Raw genomic sequence first — 19,607 nt, forward strand, 5'->3', positions numbered from 1 at the left:
CAGAAGCCTGAGGAGCAAATCAGTGCGTTTTCGTGATTGTTTTTATCCTGTCATTATAAGACTTTTCAATAATACCGTATCTTACATACTTTTGAATAGCTAGTATGTAATAATAAATCAATAAATAGTTTAATTAGCACAAAATGTTAATATTACAACTATTTTTGCAAACTCTGCAATAGTTATTTAAGTAATAATTAATTCCCTTCTGTGATTAAAAAAAAAAATTGGGTTATATTTTATATAACTATATATTATATATATATATATATATATATATATATATATATATATATATATATATATATATATATATATATATATATATATATATAATTATAAAAGCTTATTTATTATGTTAGATTTAATAGTGTTTCATGTTTTTTATGTTCTTGTTGGGTCGGATGCAATGTAATTTCGTTCTGTATTACAACTTATTGTGATGTGTTGAATGACAAAAATAAAGGAAACTGAAACTATAATGTGAGACCACTTTGGAAGCCTCCTTATAATGGTAAAACTGCAGCTAAGCTTTAAAGAGTTTGTACCAGCGAGCAGGTTTCCGGCCAGTAGCAGAGCAGCCTGATGGGCAGAGAGATCAAGAGGGAACCAAGCAGAGGAGATGAGAGACAAAACCATACTGGCCACACCGACTGTCAGAGACCTGCGCACCTCCTCATTACTCCCAGACTGAGACAGACTACAGAAAAACAACAACAACAAGACAATCAAGCTTTTGCAGAGATTTGATGAAACATCAACAGCTTTATATTGGTCAGGAAGGAAACTTAATTGGTGCAAAGTTTTGACTTTTCTGAACTAACAATCATTATTTTGAGGTTTTTGTACCTAAAGGAGCGTCCTCGGCTGCGGTACTGGCTGGAGCGGTTCAGATGAAAGACAGAAGAGCTCACAAAGCCACAGTGCCAGCCTGTGCTCCAGTTGCAGACTGGGAAGGTGCTGGACAAAAGGCACAGAGCCTCACAACAGCCAAACTGGAGAGAGAACATTACAGTGAGTATAGCCATTAGAGCTTGAGTCCAAATAAGACTCATAATACTTAAAAGGCACAATATCATTTTTGCATTTAAATAATTAAAACAGTGTCAAATATTTTGTTAATGTACACAGTATGAACTTATATGCTGAAATCTTTAAATGAACTTAAATAAAATTTAAATTCAGAGACCACTAATAAATAAATCCATGAAACAGAAACATACTGGTAATTCAAATGACCCAAAAAGACTCTGGTACAAGAACTAGAGCAAAATCAATATTTGCAATTCTAAGATAAGGAAAGACCAGATACTAGAGAGAGATGACCACCCGGCACGTTTTATTAGACATGTGAGCAATTGTTGAGCATCTTTATATGATTATCTAATACCAGTCTAGCTTAATCCAATGTGTACCAATTGCCCGTGCCAGCCAGAGAGCGAATGCATACAAAAACATTGCAAAATAGCAACATTCAGCAAATTCAAAAATATTTGTTTGATCCTTTTCTTCCACTTAAATTAGCTCTGCATTATCATACAATTTAACTTGACAAATAAAGCGGCCTGCAATAGTTTAATTGTATCATTAAACATACTGTATAGTTGCTTTTGTATTCAAGTGAAATGTGAATTCAATTGATCAAACCGCAATTTTTTTTTTTTTTTTAAATGTGACTCGTTATCTCATCCCTGAGCCTAATATATAAAGTCTCATGTGATTGATTTACATCAACTGTTTTTATGAATATGACAACGCCCATGATTCCACACTCTTGTATGGCATCAACGAGTTACATCTTTGTTATAGCTACTGTTCTAAATAAGCAACCTCTAGTGATGTAGCTTACATATTGCACTAGAGCAGGGATGCCCACACCTTTTCGTTTGAAGGACCAAAAACAAATATCATTATGAGCCGTGGACCAAAGGTAAATATTTATTTACTATATTATATTAAAGCGGCCATGGCTAATTTCCTAATTTATTTAATAATATTTAAAAATTAATCAAAAGCAGAATAACTTTTCAATGATAGCTTATTGTAATAAAAACATAACAGCAAACAGTGGAATTCAATGCTGAATACAGTAGTCAAGCAGAATCTGCCTTTGCCTAGATTTGCTCACCAAAGTTTCTGCATTGTCCTCTATCCGTCAGGTGACAGTATGTATATTTAAACTAAATCTGATCAATTTGCAATATTTAATTGAAGCATTTAATTTCAGTTAGCGTTTAACAATAAACAAACAAAAGGTTACATTACATTTGAAATGACAATCTCTAAAGCTTCCCCATCATTCTTCCTTTCTTCTCAGATGGCATGGCAGGCCAAATCAAAGGTTACCATGGGCCACCTTTGGCCCGCAGGATCTAGTTTGGGCATCTCCGCACCAAAACAATCTTTAGTGATGAATCCTTATATAGTTTCCCCTAAACTTACTTTCCAACCATTTTCAAGCCCACAGAGGCCTTTCATCGATGTAATTTTGTTTGTTAAATAAGGCTTAAAAAAAAAAATAATGAAAATGAGTCATGTCTTCTTAAAAAAAGTGTGTGGGCTCTCAGTATTTAAATATGCAATAAAAATGAAAGTGTGGCCTTTATAGTATGTTATTATAGTTAAAGTTGATGTGCTCACTGTCATGGCTCTGGAAGTGGAGGAGGTGAGGGCATGAGAGATGGCAGTGATGACCCGCGACAGGTTGTTCTCCACAGTAACATCCGGCGCGCTCTGACACAGATTGAAGCCACGGTATGTTCTGTAATAAATAGGAACATACAACACATCAGATTAAACTCATTAGTCATTACCATTGAAAAATCTAGGGATAATAATCAAAACAAAAAGAAAATAAAAATCTAAACAAAACAGAACGAGATGAGGAAGAAAATAGTCCCTCAAACAGGTGGGGTTTGAGGACAAAACCTGGAAAAACAACTCTTGTGTGTCTTGAAAAACAACATGTGCACAGGTGTGGTTACCGTAGTATAAGCGTTATAATTAACTCCTGTCTGTTGAATTATTAGTAAATAATGCAGACCTGAGGAGAAACGCCATAATGTGATATTGGGTGTTAACAGCCCAAATATTTTTTTATCTAAAATTACTTTCAGATTTCTACTTAATGTTTTTAACAGACATTTAAAATTATAATGGCTTAAAATATCTCAGTCAAAATTTATATGCGATTCATATGTGTGTAATTTAATTAAATAAAAGCATAACGCAATATATTGGATTAAAACCTTTCACCTATTAACAGATTTAATTTGAATATTTTAATGCTTTTATTATACTCTTCGATTAGTAAAACATTTCAAAACAATAGAATTTCTTTGAAATAATCAGTTCAGAAATTAGAAATGTATTTAAATTCATGTTTAATAAATCTAATGCATTTGCTTGAAATAAAATAATAGGTATTCTTTAAAAACAAATGCAAATCCATGCTGTAAATGGAGTGTGCCTACCGTGTGATAGTGCTGACAGTAAACTGTGACGGAGGCTGGGTCTCATGCATTAGCAGTTGCAGGTGAACGCTACTCTGATCTCGAGCGATGGCCACAACTGGGTCTGTCTGGCCCTGGTCGCAGTCGAAGAACAGCCTGGGCACCAGCCTGAAGAAAGAAACCATTTCAAATGAGACTAGGATAGCTTTAATGTGTATAACTGGAGATGATTGGTGTGAGATGATTACCTGCCAATGGTGTTTGCTGCCACATGTCTCACACGCGGGTCCTCATCGCCCAGTAGATAAAGCACAACGTCATTCAGTACTCTGTCCTGCAGCCTCAACAGCTGCTCAGAAGGATAATAAAAAGTTATTAAAACACTACATGTTTCACACTGTGTATTAATTAACCTTACATTTTAATATAGAAATATATGCACATTGATAAGAGGTATTTAAATATATTGAAAAAATAATTGCATTTTCATTTACTACAAAAATTAAATAACTTAAATTAAAATTAAAAAAAACTATGTAAAATAGAACTTCTAATCAGAAAACAAAACATATTTACTAAAACTTTAATGCAAAATAAACATAAAAACAACATCTGAAAATAATATTCTAACTACTTAAATCTAAACAAACTAAATATTAATTTATATAATTTATTGAATTTTTATCGATACAAAAATTATATTGTTAAATATATTGCTTTGCATTATACACAAGTCATCTGCAAACAGCACAAAGGTGCCTTCATTGTTTTCATTTAATTATTAATTATACATTAAAAGTCGTTTGAAAGATGCCATACCCCAGTATAGTGATGCTCTCCTTTGTGCAACTTCTCAGTTTTCCTCTCCAGAAAACTTATTAACCTAAAATAAACCATAAAAACAGTAGAAGAAATTAAAGTGTTGGAGCTTGACATCAAACCTAATTAAGAAACCCTCATTCATATCCAAGCAAAATGTTTGTCTCACCGAAAATCGATTTCCGCAAGGGTCTCTAAGAGCTCAGTGCGAACCAGCCAATAGGAGCAGTTCTTCAGGGTCAGCAGATCAATGAGCAGCTGAAGGCCAAGTTCACTGAGACTTCCATTGCACAACGCCATGATACAGTGCTAGATTAAAAACACACACACAATAATATTATCAATACATTTTTAAACATAATAGTTTAATAACTCATTTCTAATTACTGATTTATTTGATCTTTGCCATGATGACAGCAAATAATATTTGACTAGACATTTTTCAAGACCCTTCTATACAGTTTAAAGTAACATTTAAAGGCTTAACTGGGTTAATTAGGTTAACTAGGCAGGTTAGGGTAATAAGTGTTTAAAACTCTGGTCTAGACGTCTTAAAAATGTCACATTCTATTAAAGGCTTGACAGTGATGACACATTGGTGGTACATAATTCTTCAATAAACACAAGTGTGTCAACTTGTGACCAGGGGGCTGTTCCATAAACCAAGCTTCGAGAATAAGCCAGGCTTATTTTGGTAAGTCAGGTTTATTAATGGCAGATTCCGTTTCGTAAATCAAATTTAGAATGGTTCAAACTCAGTTACTCTGGCAACTTATTCTGGGAAACTAGCCTGGGCGGGGCAGGTTAACTCTCCGGCTAAGTCAAGTTCAAGCTTAATCAAAGTAATGTTAACATTCGCCTGCTGTAATTTGATGCCATTTTATTTCACTTAACCTCTTAATAGTGATTAAAGCTTTAGCCACCTAATAGTAAACACATATACACCAAACATCTTTAAGAACAGATTTATACATTTAAATTAAAATAAGTTATTGCAAACAAAACAAATACAAACTACAAAATTTCAACTCATTTTTTTTAATGTTTATGTTGATTTTTTTCTTGTTAATTAAAATTTTACTTGATGTTTTCCTTCAACATATTAATTTGGGTGTGCTCATTTTTGGACTGAACTTCACTTTATTTGTAGTTAGATTAGTTCAAAATTTTGCTTTGGTACTGAATAATCTAATGTTTATGCACTAACATATTTCCATAAAGCATTCTGTAGAAAATAATAATCAAAAATATTTATCTGTAAGGGGTGTACTTTGCTAAATATATATAGTATATGGATTACAAAATGTAATAAAGAAAATAATATTAAGAAAGCACTCACTGATATAAAAAAGTAGGCTACATTTCTTAAAGAATGACTTTAAAGCCGCAAACCCTGAGTGGAATAATAGGGTGATGGATCTGGGCCGAGCGGTAGCCTCACTTTAATGTAAATATATTATCCCACGGGGGTGCGGAAACACACGTGACAAAGGGAAAGCAGCATTCTGCAGCGGTTTCGGCAGCAAACTAAAAATCCTATCGCTTTTGCATGCACGGCTTTTCCATTATTTTAAACTTAATGTGCTGAAGTTAAGCACATCTTGTATGTTACAGTGAGCCTGCAATGCATTAAAACTTTTCCTTGCAAGTAACAATTGGGCACGCATTCTCTCTAGCTCTCTCTCTCTCTCGCACGTGCGCGCAGTCAAGCTCAATTTCAATGTATTGCAACAAATATTTAATTTAACGTTAATAGGCCAAGATAACGGTCTATTTTCAAATTGAGACGATCAACAATTTCATGTCAGCTTCTCTCATGCTTTGTGGCAAGCCTTAGTTTTTGATTATTATGTTTAAATTATTATTATTATGTTTAAATTAGTTTTGAACTTATGTTTGAACTAAAAACAAACGCGGCTCACTGGCTGTGAACAGCTGTGTCTCATTTCAGAGCTCTTTCAATTCTCGTAGTTTCCATGGTAGCACACAACATAATTGATGCATCTACGCTCGACCTTCAGGGTTTCGCGACAGTAACGTGCACGAGCAGTTATCTAGATTATTTAAACTGAACTCAGATTAGTTAGATCAAATGATATTCAACTTGCTTTAAACTAACTAATTTAAGCGTGGACATTTAGTTCGGCTCGAGTCAGGTTTTTGACTTTCTCAACCACTTTAATGAAACAGTTCAGCATCTGATACAAACAGCCTGGTCATTCATATATGCTTGCAAAACTTTTGTTACAAACAGAAGAGTTGACAAATTAAACTAAAAAGAAATCTTGTTTTTTCGTCAAAGGTAGCAAAAAAAGATGACGCGAAGTGGTGTAAGAATGAAAATTATCATATGCAATTGTTTATAGGGCAAAACATGTCTTTTCACCAAGAAGGTCCATACTGACTCCAAAGGCAGACACTCATTAGATCAGGGCCTGGTGTGTGGACTTTGGGGGTTTGGTGGTCACATGTTGATTGGTCAGTCTGTGTGTCTCAGTATTTAGGCTTTAGTCACATGGTCACGAAACATACAACTTTGCTCTGTCTCTTTTCCTGCTCTGCTCCTCTCCTGCTATCTACTCTGGCTCTACTGCTATCTGGCTCTCTTTGAGGCCTACTTACTGCTCTTTGTCTCCCTCTCTCTTTTCCCCTGTTTATCTATTTCTCAGGTAACTTTATTTTACATTTAAGCTGGGCACAATTATTATTGTATGTTTTTTCATTTTATGTGTTATTATTTTATACAGTTATGTGTAACTAATTCAGTTTTAGAGAATTATTGTCATTAAATCACTTCATTATCAAATATTTGTGAATTACTTTTGATTTAACATCAACACTTAATTGCTCCTTATTGCAATACAATACAATCACATAATAGCAACGCTCTACCAAATCTTTAGCTATTATTACTGCCCTTATTTCTGTTTTTGGTATAAGATTGCAGTATAATGGTTTGACTAGAAATGTACAGTTCACCATCAAACTGATAACTTTTCAGTCATTCGGTCGAAGTACAGCTCGAACCGCTGTAGTTTAAAAAAGACATTTCTTACAGTGGCATGTTTGGCATCCACTGAACTTTTTCAAATTAACAGGTTTCCAAAAATCTAAAATTTTTGCTTTGAAATGCAAAATGAATCTCTAAATGATAGGATTACCCATGTACATATGTATTCTCACCCTGACAGCAGCACAGGCCATTTTACAGGTGACTGAAGATTCGTCTTTTAGACTCCTCTGCAGCAGAGGCACAAAGTTTTCCAGCGTCACAGAGCTTCCTGAGGACACAGAGAGTCCGAGAATGTGAAGACAGGTCTCAGAGTATATGATTTATTGAACTGTGCAGTGGCTGTAGTTCTGACCTGTGACGCTTTGGATCTGGGACAGCCATGTCTCTGTGTTGTAGCGCGTTTTGAGCTGAATGGCTTGAATTAAAGCTCCACACAGGATGGCTGTGGCTCCTCTGATCTGATGGTCTCCATGTTCAATGTACTGCAGTATATCGCTAATGTACTGTTGCTCTACACACACACACACACACACACACAAACTCATTTCATGGCGACAGTGAAAATGATCAGTTTTGAACATTTATCTTAAATGTTTGTACAAATAGCCACTAAAACATAAAAAAGGCTATTAAACTTAAAAAAAAAAATAAAATAAAAAATGATGTGGAACCAAAACAGAGTAACAAAAACAAAAATGTGGAATAAAGCAACAAACAAAAAACAAGTTAAAGATTTTAAAATCTAAATAAAAGACAAAAAAAATTAAATTAAAATAAATCGCTATTCTTAATAAAAAGATTTAAAAAGTAAAAAACACTAAACCTAAAATATACAAAATCTAAAAACAATAAACAAGCCAAACATGAAACAGAACAAAAAATTAACAAATAAGAACAAAATAAGTGGTCAAAATATTCTAAAAGTAAAACATTAACAAAACATCCAAAACACAAAACCAAAACACCTAAATAAATAAAAGCAAAAAGTTACCAAACAAAATGACCCAAGCTTATCAAAATCAAACATATAAAAGCAAGACACTGAAATAAACCAAAATAACCTAATCTTGAACCCAAACCAAAAACACAAGTGTGCAAAAAAATGTGTGTATAAAAAAACAAACAAATAAATAGCTTTTAATAAAATTAAACAAAAACACAAAACTAAGCTAAACAAAACAAAGTACCATAGACCAAACAAAAACAAGAAAACCTCCCAAAACAAAACACTCATGGATGAACAGCTAGTGACCATTGTATTTCTCACCTTCTGTTTGTTGTCCATCCAGTGGCTGCAGATAGAGCAGGTTGAAGAAGGCTTCAGGTAGAAGAGCTGCTGCTGCCCCAACACAGCTAACAGCTAACGCCTTCACGCTCACACGCACCTCATTATCGGGAACCAGCCCTACAGCATATACACATTTCATTTTACATTTACAAAAGCTTTCTTTAATGTTCAAGTACAACAGCACCCAAAAACATTTGATGATATTTTGATGCAGTGAGAATTCATCTGATAGCTTGAGTCTAATTTCTCACCGTTTCTTTGGCCAGTGAGCAGGAATGACGCAGCCAACAGCCGGACACAGTGCATCAGAGGCTCTTCCTTTGGGTCAGTATAGTGACCAATATCTCCTTTAATCCTCGATGGCTGAAGCACACCGAACATACATAAAATATTTACAGACTGTACTGCATCTCTTTAAAGAATTTCTGAGGCCTTAACAAAGACTGTGTTTGTTCACCTTGTTGTCGAGTTCTGCAGGCTCCAGAACCTCTTCCTTTGGTATGAATCGATCCACACTGCTGTCAGATGACTGCCTGTTGTGACCTTTTCCCTCCAGCAGATGGGGCTTACTTAAAGCTGATGACAAGAGAGAGAAAAAAACTACTTTGTGAAGGATGATGAGTGACAACAATGTGCACTTTAGGCCAGAGCATTGAGTAGTGTTGTTACGATCCTGAAAGTTCTAACTTCAATACAATGCCAGAAACATAACATTTTCAATACCACAGAGAAACACGGCCACAGAATTTACTTAAAAACAACAAACAAGCTAATAAATAATAATAATAAAAATAAATAATAAAAATATATACACACACACACAACAGTTCTGTCTGATTCTTAAACCTGATTGGCTGATAGCCATGTAATATTCTGCACAATAACAGCACTCGTCCAGCCTTTTATCTCTTCACCCTTGTGTATTACTCCACCTACATCCAGCGACAAGCACAGGACACTCTACAGTTTGACAAATATTGCTGCTGTTGGGAAACATAATGTACTTTTGAGGCTTTTTTTAGTCGAGAATGTACTTTTTTTTAGATTACAACTATGCAGTTTATTTATAAGGATAGTGCCTATTTTTAAATATTTAAAATTTCTGAAAGACAGCGCGTTGGGGGCCATTAGCCTGTCTTTGAGCAAAGCCAGTTGGCGACGTTAACCACATGATAAGCCCCAAGACAAAAACAGCAGAAATTCAAACAACAGCTGATCAAATCATTATTTAACAGGTTCATGACTATCTAAGTTATCTCTTATTTGTGTGTTGTAGTGCTGTATTCATACCATAGTAATATTGTGATCTCCTGATTACAACAAAGAAATACTGGGAAATGTCAGTAGACAGATGACCCTTCATGCCATTTAGCCTTATAATCTTAAAATGTCAACTAAATCACCTGTTTTGTCATCAGTTTAGACATTAAACTAGAGAATCATTCAAACACTAGCTCTAAAGTGACGTTTATGAAGTAGCATTGGTTCCTACCATCTAACTTTCTAATAAACGATGCCCTGTATCATTATAATAAATTCCACAATTAGCTTTAGTCTTAGCCTTAGATTTCATTTACTAAAACAACCTCGATTTTCAGCATCAACTATCAAATGAGTAACTGTATATTCTAGAATAGATCAAATGAACAAAGTGAAGTGATTAGACTGTGATGCCTGTAAAACCACAGCCATTAACTGGCCTAAACGAAAGTGTGAAAAATTGTCAACATTGATATTTATCAAAATATCAATATTTTTAAATAAATGAATAAGTGTGAATAAGGGAATGAGTGTGTACCCAGTGCTGACTGAGAGAAAGGTTCTGGAGGCTTGTCAGGTGGTGGAGCCGATCCTTCCTCCTCCTCATCCTGCAGTGTGCCGATCTGCATCCCTGAGTACTGACTCTCACTGCCATCCAGCACCTACACATCAGACATATTTACAGTTCAAAACCATCCCAATGAACCGAACTCGCAAACATTCACAGCAGCTCATTCATGCACATGGCCACAAAGAACAAATCACAGTCAACATGCGCTTTCACTTTAAGGAATGCATAAAAACGCTGTCTTTGGAAAAGAAGCTGTATGCATGTCATGACAATTTTGGGCCTCACAAAAACTAAATGTTGGGTGTTGCTCTAATGTCAGTTGCATTAACCGAAAGTTTGCTGCTGATTTATGCAATGGTAAATTGTAGTTTGGCTGAAGGGGATCAAATTCGAAGCTATTATAATTTTTATTTTTATTTTAAAATATTTTTTGGTTTCATTTTTAGTCATTAATTACCTAGTTGTAATGGGCACCCTTTAGCTATATTTTATTATTATTCTTAAAGTGATTGTAATTCCTAAAGTGTTAATTTACCAAAAGATTAAATTTGTTTTAATAGTCAATAACTTTAGAAAATAACACAATTTGTTTTGCGTGAAAACATTAAAGAAAATATATTTTTTATTATAATATATTAGTTCTTTCAGTAGGTGCGTCCCAAATTGCATACTTGCGTACTATTCTTTGCCATTTTGTAGTATAAATAGTGCAAGTAGTGCGTTCACACTGAAAACTTAAAAAATGATAAGTGCACATTAATTACCCGGATGATGCACTTATTCAACTGGTATAATGAAGTGTGTTATGTTGGCACTCAACGTCCGCTGCATTGCTCATGTAGTGGAATGGGCGAAGCTATAGGGCACTAATGCTGGATTCCTTTATTTATATTCGATTGTAAAGGCAAAATTCTCCTGTGAGAATGATTATAGTGCCTCCCGATGATGAATGCGGTTATACTCATGGCAGGTATTATTTGGTAGATTGGTCATTTGTTTTGCTAATTTGAAAACGTCATCAGGGAAACTGTTTGAATTTCCGCTCAGTAAAAAACATTAGTGTTCTATTTGGGACGACACTACACTCATATACTATGCTGTTGAGTGTGTAAGTGTGCATTTGGGACACAGCTAGTTTCTGCTAATGAGCTAATCACCTCAATCAGGTGTGTTTGGTTAAGGAGACATGGAAAATGTGAAGAGCTGGTGGTCCTCCAGGAACGTGGTTGAGAAACACTGGTCTAAAGCAGGGCTGTTCAAACTTTTTCTCAAGGGAAAAAACCCAAGCTTGATTGAGAGCTGTAGGCCGAGGGTAAATATAGCAAACTATATAACATTAAAGTTGCCCTGGGTAATTTTCTTATTTGTTTTATAATAATTAAAAATGAAAAGAAAAGATTACTTTAATTGTATTTACTATTGAACTCGAATCATTTTTCGAAAATGTATATTATTTTAACGAACTTTGCCTTGATTTGCACACCGACGTCTTCTGCTTTGCAGACACTATATACATTTTTGAAACATTTAATTTCATTTTTGTTTGGTTTTTTTGTAGGTTTTGTAGCTCAACAAAAAACAAACAGACAAAAGGCGACATTAAAACAGAAATGAGAATCTCTGTTAAAGCCATTACCCAACCCTTCCCAATTATTTTTCCTCTGGTGGGCAAAATCAAAGGATACAAAGGGCCATCTTTGGCCTGTGGGCCCTAGTTTGGGCATCTCTGGTCTAAACACTTCATTTATAGGAATTAATTTTTTAGATACAGTAAAAAATGTTTTGAAGTGTATTGAGTTTTTGATGTATAAACTTGCAAACAGTGACAAATGTCTCCAATCTCATTACAAAAAACACATTTATTAAACATTTTTGGGGTGAACTAACCTTTTAAAAGTACATTTATATTTATTTTTATTTAATATTTGTTTTGTTGTCCTCAAAAAAAGCTCTTAAAACTGATCTGACATCAGCATCCAACTAATTGGGACTGGGTTTTTAGTTACTGGTCCAGAATCAGGGAAATTTCAGGTGATGAAACGCCTCAGGATAGAGGTCGTGCATTTGTGGGGGTGGGACAAATAAAGGGCAGAGCTCTACGATGGGCGGGGTTATACAGGGCGGGGAAGAGCAACAATAGCCTCACCCCCCAACCTCTGCTGACCTGGTCACTACTGCTAGAGGAAGAGATGGCAGAAAAGGTGGAGGAAGAAGACGAGGTAGAGGAGGTGGAAGAAGAGGACGGTCTGTAGACGGATGAGCCGCTTTCCGATTGCGTGTCCGGCCCTTCTGTTAGAGTTGGGGAAGGTGGTGAATATTTCCGATAGCGTCTGCTGGTGCTGGTGACACTTACGAGCTCTGCGCAGTCAGAAGGCGTCACGGCAGAGTCCGGCCCCTCCGTAGTCGTCTGAGAACTCTCGCTAGGGGGAGATGAAGACACGGCTCCGGCTGACATCTGGTTGGCATCGGTTACCAGGTCGCCGGATGTGCTGACAAGCCCGGCGCCTCCGCTTGAGCTACGGCTTAGCATGTCTTCCTCGTCTTCCTCATCTGGAGTATCAGGCCCGACTCCCTGCTCTGATGCACTCAGGTCCACCGAGTCACCAGGCTGCAAGGCATGCTGGGAGGAGCGTGGCTGCTCAGTGATGATGTCAGACGTGCCGAGAGACGAAACACCTGATGAGGAGGGAGCTTCACTGGAGCTGTCACCACCGACAGAGGCTTAAAGAAACATGACAGAGGGAAACAACACATTATTCTCAAATACAAGCCTCAACAACAAAGTAAAATAAGAAATTGAATTAAACTTTTTTTAATTAAAGATCTATCATCATCAAAATATTATAAAACACTATTAGAATAAGCTGTTTATATATATATATATATATATATATATATATATATATATATATATATATATATATATATATATATATATATTTTTTTTTTTTTTTTTTTTTTTTTTTTGCAAAATCTAAATTATTCCTGTGATGGCAAAGCTGAATTTTCAGCAGCCTTTAGTCTCACTATTCTCAATAAAACAAAGTAATATGCTGAGTTGGTGTAGATTAATAATTACCACAAGGTATCTTGATGAATTCTGTTAATGAATCAAATACACTTTTGAAAACACACTTATTACCAAAATAAACCTTGTGAAAATGAATAAAACAAATATAAGAACAAAACAATATCCTTTACCTTGTTCTTTATTGAGAACAAGGGGCCTACGACTTACAGTATACAGTGTTTAAGCACAATGCAGGTTTGTATGCTCCAGCCTTTTATACAGTATTCCTGCTCATGGATTCAGGTTTCTTCATTGGGGTATTTCTTTTTTTAATAATTAAATTTTATAGATTTTTTTTAACAAAACGGGAAAAAAATTTACATACATAGACATGAGATTTTTTTTTTTTGCAAAATCTAAATTATTCCTGTGATGGCAAAGCTGAATTTTCAGCAGCCTTTAGTCTCACTATTCTCAATAAAACAAAGTAATATGCTGAGTTGGTGTAGATTAATAATTACCACAAGGTATCTTGATGAATTCTGTTAATGAATCAAATACACTTTTGAAAACACACTTATTACCAAAATAAACCTTGTGAAAATGAATAAAACAAATATAAGAACAAAACAATATCCTTTACCTTGTTCTTTATTGAGAACAAGGGGCCTACGACTTACAGTATACAGTGTTTAAGCACAATGCAGGTTTGTATGCTCCAGCCTTTTATACAGTATTCCTGCTCATGGATTCAGGTTTCTTCATTGGGGTATTTCTTTTTTTAATAATTAAATTTTATAGATTTTTTTTAACAAAACGGGAAAAAAATTTACATACATAGACATGAGATATTTCAAACTATTTTTTATCCATACTTGAGAAATGGCAGGAAACCTGTGGCTCTTTGACCAAAAATTCATGTCTCTCAAACAGTCTACCTTCAGTGATATTTTACAGTTTAAAAATGTATAATTGTCACTAGAAATCAGTTTCGTATTGAAAATACAAATAAAAAGTTATTATTATTATTATTTTTTTTTTACAGCAAAATGATTAAGAACCTAGTTTACAATAAAAAAAAAAAAAAAACACATTTCAACCAATGTGTGTGTGCTGGGCTGTGGATAAACACCAATAATATATGCATACACTACCGGTCAAAAGTTTGAGAGCAGCAGGATTATTTTTAAATGCTTTAAAATAAGTTTCTCCTGCTTAACAAAGCTGCATTTATTTAATCAAAAATACAGTACAAATTGTAAAATTGTGAAATGTTATCGCAGTATAAAATAACTGTTCAAATTTAGTTTTTGATTTAATTTAATAAATTTTCCAGTGATTTTAAAGATTAAATTTCAGCCTCATTACTCCAGTCTTCAGTCACATGATCCTTCAGAAAACACTGTAATATTAATATTAACAATAATAATAATAATAATAATTATTATTATTATTATTATTAATGGTAATGGTAATAAAAGCAATAATGACTGGAGTAATAATTTCATTTGAAACAATATACAATAAGTAATAACAGGGTATACAGTATGCAGGAATCCTAAAAGTAATTCCAATATCCTTTTAAGACTTTAAGACCTTCTCTAAATATTTTTAGACCTCATCGCTTCCTAAAGTTCTAAACAGTATCAAACCTTTAACATAATAAACTGTTGTTAATAAACAGTTGTAGTTAAATAAATCAATGGAGCACAACCATGCAACAGAACTTAGATAAGCTCAGAGGAAACAAAGCTTGAAAGAATAAATTACTCGGCTGTTTTCAGCGACAGGCTTCAGCCACTGTTTAAACTTGTCTTTCTCCAAGCAGGAGTACGCAAACTTACATTTTCCCATTTTGCCATCTGTTTCGTCACATCACCTTCCTGCGTATGTCGCAAATTATGTGACATCACCCGAATGGAGGAGCTTGGTCAGACGTGGCCCGAACCAATCGCGTGGATCGAGCACGCCGTTGTTAATATTAGGAGGAAAATAAATATATTTACTCTTTTTTTGGAGTCAGACACTTTGGACAACGCTTGAACAAAATTTTACACCTCATAAAAAGACTTTTTAATACCTTTTAAGGTACTTAATATGCTCATAATTGATTTATCAACTTTAATTACTTTTTAAGACCCCACAGACCCTGGATAAATTATTATTTAATAAATAATGCTGCCTTGATGAACAGAATAACTTTCTTTCTTTTCTTAAAAACAGCCTCAAACTATTGACTGGTAGTGTACATATACATAAATAAAAATATAAACATACCCCAATGGCTCTTTAAAAAAATGCATTTGCCAAAAAAAAATCTAAAATGGCATTTCTTTTTTTTTTTTTCCTTTGCTGAAAAAAGGTTCCCGAGCCCTGTTCTAGAGGAAACTCTCAGGAGTGAAGCGTAACAGCACAGCTCTCCTCAACTTACCAGTGAAGGATCCTGTGGTAACCTCTGCCCTCTCAGGATCATCTTCCAAACCCTCTTCTTCACCTGACAACAGTTTGCCTAATAAAAGCATAACATACAATGCATATTGTTACAACACCATGTTTCTACTATAAACAACATCTCAACAGCTTTTAACTGTCTAAAACTACAACCACACATTTATTAGCAAACTGTGTGATGGCCAGAAACGTGTCAGTAGGTTAGATGCAAAAGAAGGGCAGACAAGAAGTCACCTTTCTGCTTCCTGAGGAGGAGAGGACTGCATGTTGACCCGCCGGCTGTATGCAGGAAACAGGAAGAGAAGAAAAAGCCCAGCAATTCAGTTTGCGGGTTAGAGGAAGAAAGAAGCACAGGATTAGGAGCACATGCTTGGTGAGATCTAGAAAATTGGTTTGCAGGGAATTTTGAAGGCACCGATTTGTAATCGGTTAACAAGGAGAATACAAAATGCCAAGAAGCAGTGAAGGGAATATTAGCAGCTGAATTTGAAGACAGCCTGTTATTGGTGAGTTATAAAGAACTTGATCAGCACAAAAGCCATTTAAAGCAATAAAGGAAACCTTGAGAAAACTTCAGATAGTAAATACAAAAATGTATTTATCTTTGTGAACAGTTTTCAACAGGTAATCAGCACTAATAGCTGCTTATTGTTAGTTTTTTTATACTAGTATTCTACCATTGCACAAATAAACAAGGAAAAATAATTAGCAATCTATAACATGAGCGCATAATATATATACAAAAACACAATTAAAAGTTTATTTATATTTATACATTTAATTAACTTGAACAAACATAAAATTATTATATTATTCTTATTATTAATAAAGTAGTAATACATTAAATACAGCTATTACATCATTAATTTCAAATTAAATACAATTTCTTGTTTATATTACTGATATTAATACAGCGGTCCCATGCCATAACGTGATTCACCTTTCGAGGGCTCACAGTTTCACCAATTTTTTCCATGCAATTTCAAATGGGTTTTTTAAGCGCATTGTGTTCTGCGTCCTAATTGGCTGTAGACCAACATCAATCAATCTCCTCCGTGCTGTGTCCCCTGTACAGTTCAGAATGCATTTAGCTTGCCAAATTGACATAAACCTTTAATCGCTAGCAGTTCGACTCTGAAGTGCCGCACGTGTTTGCAAGTTTTCTCCCCAACAAACCTGATAACGTCAACGAAACATTCTGCAGTATGAAAATATCTTCAGTAGCATCCAAAAGGCAGAGGAAGATGCTAACCATCGCTAAATTAAACAAGAGACAACTGTGAAAATGTTAATGCCTATCTGCGAAAAGTGTATAAAGCGTGTAGTGAGGGGTTTTAGAGCCTTAAAACATCTATAATAAGTGTAAAAAAATAAATAAATAAATAAAGCGGACGACTTTGCGGATTTCACCTATTGCGGGCTATTTTTAGAACGTAACTCCCACGATTAATGAGGGACCACTGAATTCTGCAAATGTATAAACTGGTTGACTTTATGAATCAAACAACAACCTTTTTACTCACTTTTACTGCTTTTTCACTGACTGTAAATAAATAAACAACTGAACTAACTAACTGCTATTGTCCAGTGATGGAATAAATTCATCAGATTTTTTACCAATAAGCTCGAGGATGCTGCCACTGCGTGCACGGCTCTCCATCTCTTCTCTGAAGACACTGGTGTGTGTTATTTTGCCTCGCGTGATCAGTACGTTCAGGAGCTCGGGTGGAGGGGTGCGAAACATCTGCTGCAGAAGCTCCAGAGATGCAGTCACCACATTGTGATCCCAGTGCTGTGTGTAGTGCAGGGTCAGTTCATAAACCTAAGAACACAAGAAGAGGTTTTACATGCGCACAAACACACAGCCACACACAGCGAATCACTTATAGGTCGTTTTTCCACCTGATATCAACATTTGTTTCCAGCAATGTGATCACAAGTGATCAGCAAACACGCATCACAGTTTCCATCTGGTTTTAAAGGGTACAAAACAGCTGGAATTTATTTATGCAGTACAAATCTACAGCACTAATCTAAAAGGTTGCATTTGCTAATTTGCTAAATTTAAAATTTTAGCTAAAATGATATACTTTAAAAAAAAAAAAAAGTGTTAATGACTTTTATATCTAAATATCTTTATTGACTAATCGGTCCCACTTTATATTCAGATGTGTATAGTTGTGTAAGTAGTATGTAACTACAGTGTATGTGCACACTGGTACATAGAACTTACCTGTTTAATACTGGATTAACTACACACATGTAACAACACACTGAATAGTATGTGTAAGTTCAAATGTGTAACAGGACTTTAATAACACAATCTTTGGTAAACTACCACTTTAATGTGAATTACTGATGTGATTCTACAGTTTACCTTGAAACAACATAGAAACATAAGGCATTTGTATATTTCTATATACACCTATACTTTTTTGGCAGAAGTTTGATGTTGTTCAACAGCTGCACAAAGGCTTAAGTTTTACATATTAAACAGTAATTTGTGACCATTTTCCACTTTATATTGAGTGGACAGTTCCTTTACCCTGTAATTACACTGGTATCACAAGGTGTGATGCCATTCTTATTCTAATATAGTGTTCAGAAGTACATGGTATGCAAACAGGTGAGGAAGTAGGAAAACATCTGCAAGTATATTGTTATGGCACAATGCACTTATGTAACTCTTGTTACAGATGTGTACTTTTTTATTGTTGTTACCAACATCCTGTTACACATTTGAACTTACACATTCTATTCAGTGTGTTGTTACATGTGTGTAGTTACACCAGTATTTTACAAGTAAATACTATGTACCAGTGTGTATATACACTGTAGTTATATAGTACTTGCACATCTAGTTACCATATAAGTTCACAGGTATAAGCGACAATATCAAGTGGGACTGACTAATCAATTATTATGTGAAAAGCACATTTCTACCAATACCATATATTAAAGGCTCATGATTTCTTAACATAAAATTTTAAAATGCCAAATATAACAATTGGCATAGTTTTTTTTATACTACATAGCCACATTAAATGCTTTTCTTAATAAGTTTTTTTTTATGTTTCTAGTCCCATGTTTATTATATTTTGTTTAATAATATATTTAAGATATAATAAATTCCTTAACCAAGAAGCATTTCCAAAACACGTCATTTTATTTTATTTTTTCTAAATAAATTATTTAAATTTTTTCCTTAAAACAAGCCAAATTATACTTATTTCAAACCCAAAACAAAATTATTGTATTTACCCCACTGGCAGATTATTTTGCTTGTTTTAGGGAAAAACTTGCTTAATTTCCACCATTTATAAAAAAACAACAACACATTTGTACTTTTTATTAGATTAAATTAGTTTTGATGAGCAGAGGGGACTTCTTTAAAAGCATGTAAAAGTCCTACCAATCCCAAAATTTGGGAGGTGTACAAACTTCACTAAATTATCAAGAAGTAGACCCCACAAAATTCAGTTCTCCATTAAATTAATGCATCAAAACTCAAAAAGCTGCACGAGCTCTGATACCTGAATGAGCTGTTCAGGTGCAGGCGTGACGTCGGCCTCTTTCCGGACAAGCCCAAAGCTGCCCTTCAGACTGGTGCTAGGAGTCTGCTGCTGGATAAGAGGCATCAAGTAGCGCAGTGTCAGTAATACACCCAGAATCAGGTGACTGGAATGCTCCTCATCCACCGGTACTACCAAACCTGACAAGACAACAGACAAAACAATTAACAC

General features: G+C 34.7%; 1 protein-coding gene across 9 annotated transcripts in view; it reads right to left on the minus strand.

Moving 5' to 3' along the window:
* The window catches only part of htt (huntingtin), a 77,500-nt gene that overhangs the window by 46,367 nt on the left and 11,526 nt on the right, over positions 1-19,607 (minus strand). For 3 of the 9 annotated variants that reach the window (XM_087235145.1, XM_087235143.1, XM_087235142.1), the window contains exons 8-25: positions 19,398-19,576; positions 17,482-17,686; positions 16,099-16,143; positions 15,845-15,922; positions 12,568-13,124; positions 10,371-10,494; positions 9,030-9,148; positions 8,824-8,935; positions 8,552-8,689; positions 7,637-7,795; positions 7,455-7,552; positions 4,441-4,580; positions 4,272-4,335; positions 3,701-3,801; positions 3,474-3,620; positions 2,641-2,761; positions 850-995; positions 549-700 (exon numbers count right to left, since the gene is read on the minus strand). In XM_087235145.1, coding sequence (XP_087091271.1) covers positions 549-700; positions 850-995; positions 2,641-2,761; positions 3,474-3,620; positions 3,701-3,801; positions 4,272-4,335; positions 4,441-4,580; positions 7,455-7,552; positions 7,637-7,795; positions 8,552-8,689; positions 8,824-8,935; positions 9,030-9,148; positions 10,371-10,494; positions 12,568-13,124; positions 15,845-15,922; positions 16,099-16,143; positions 17,482-17,686; positions 19,398-19,576 — 2,685 coding nt within the window. 9 annotated transcript variants of the gene reach the window in all.

Source organism: Danio rerio, chromosome 1, assembly GCF_052040795.2.
Source record: "Danio rerio strain M-AB ecotype USA chromosome 1, GRCz13ab, whole genome shotgun sequence".
In the NCBI taxonomy this organism is placed as follows: domain Eukaryota; kingdom Metazoa; phylum Chordata; class Actinopteri; order Cypriniformes; family Danionidae; genus Danio; species Danio rerio.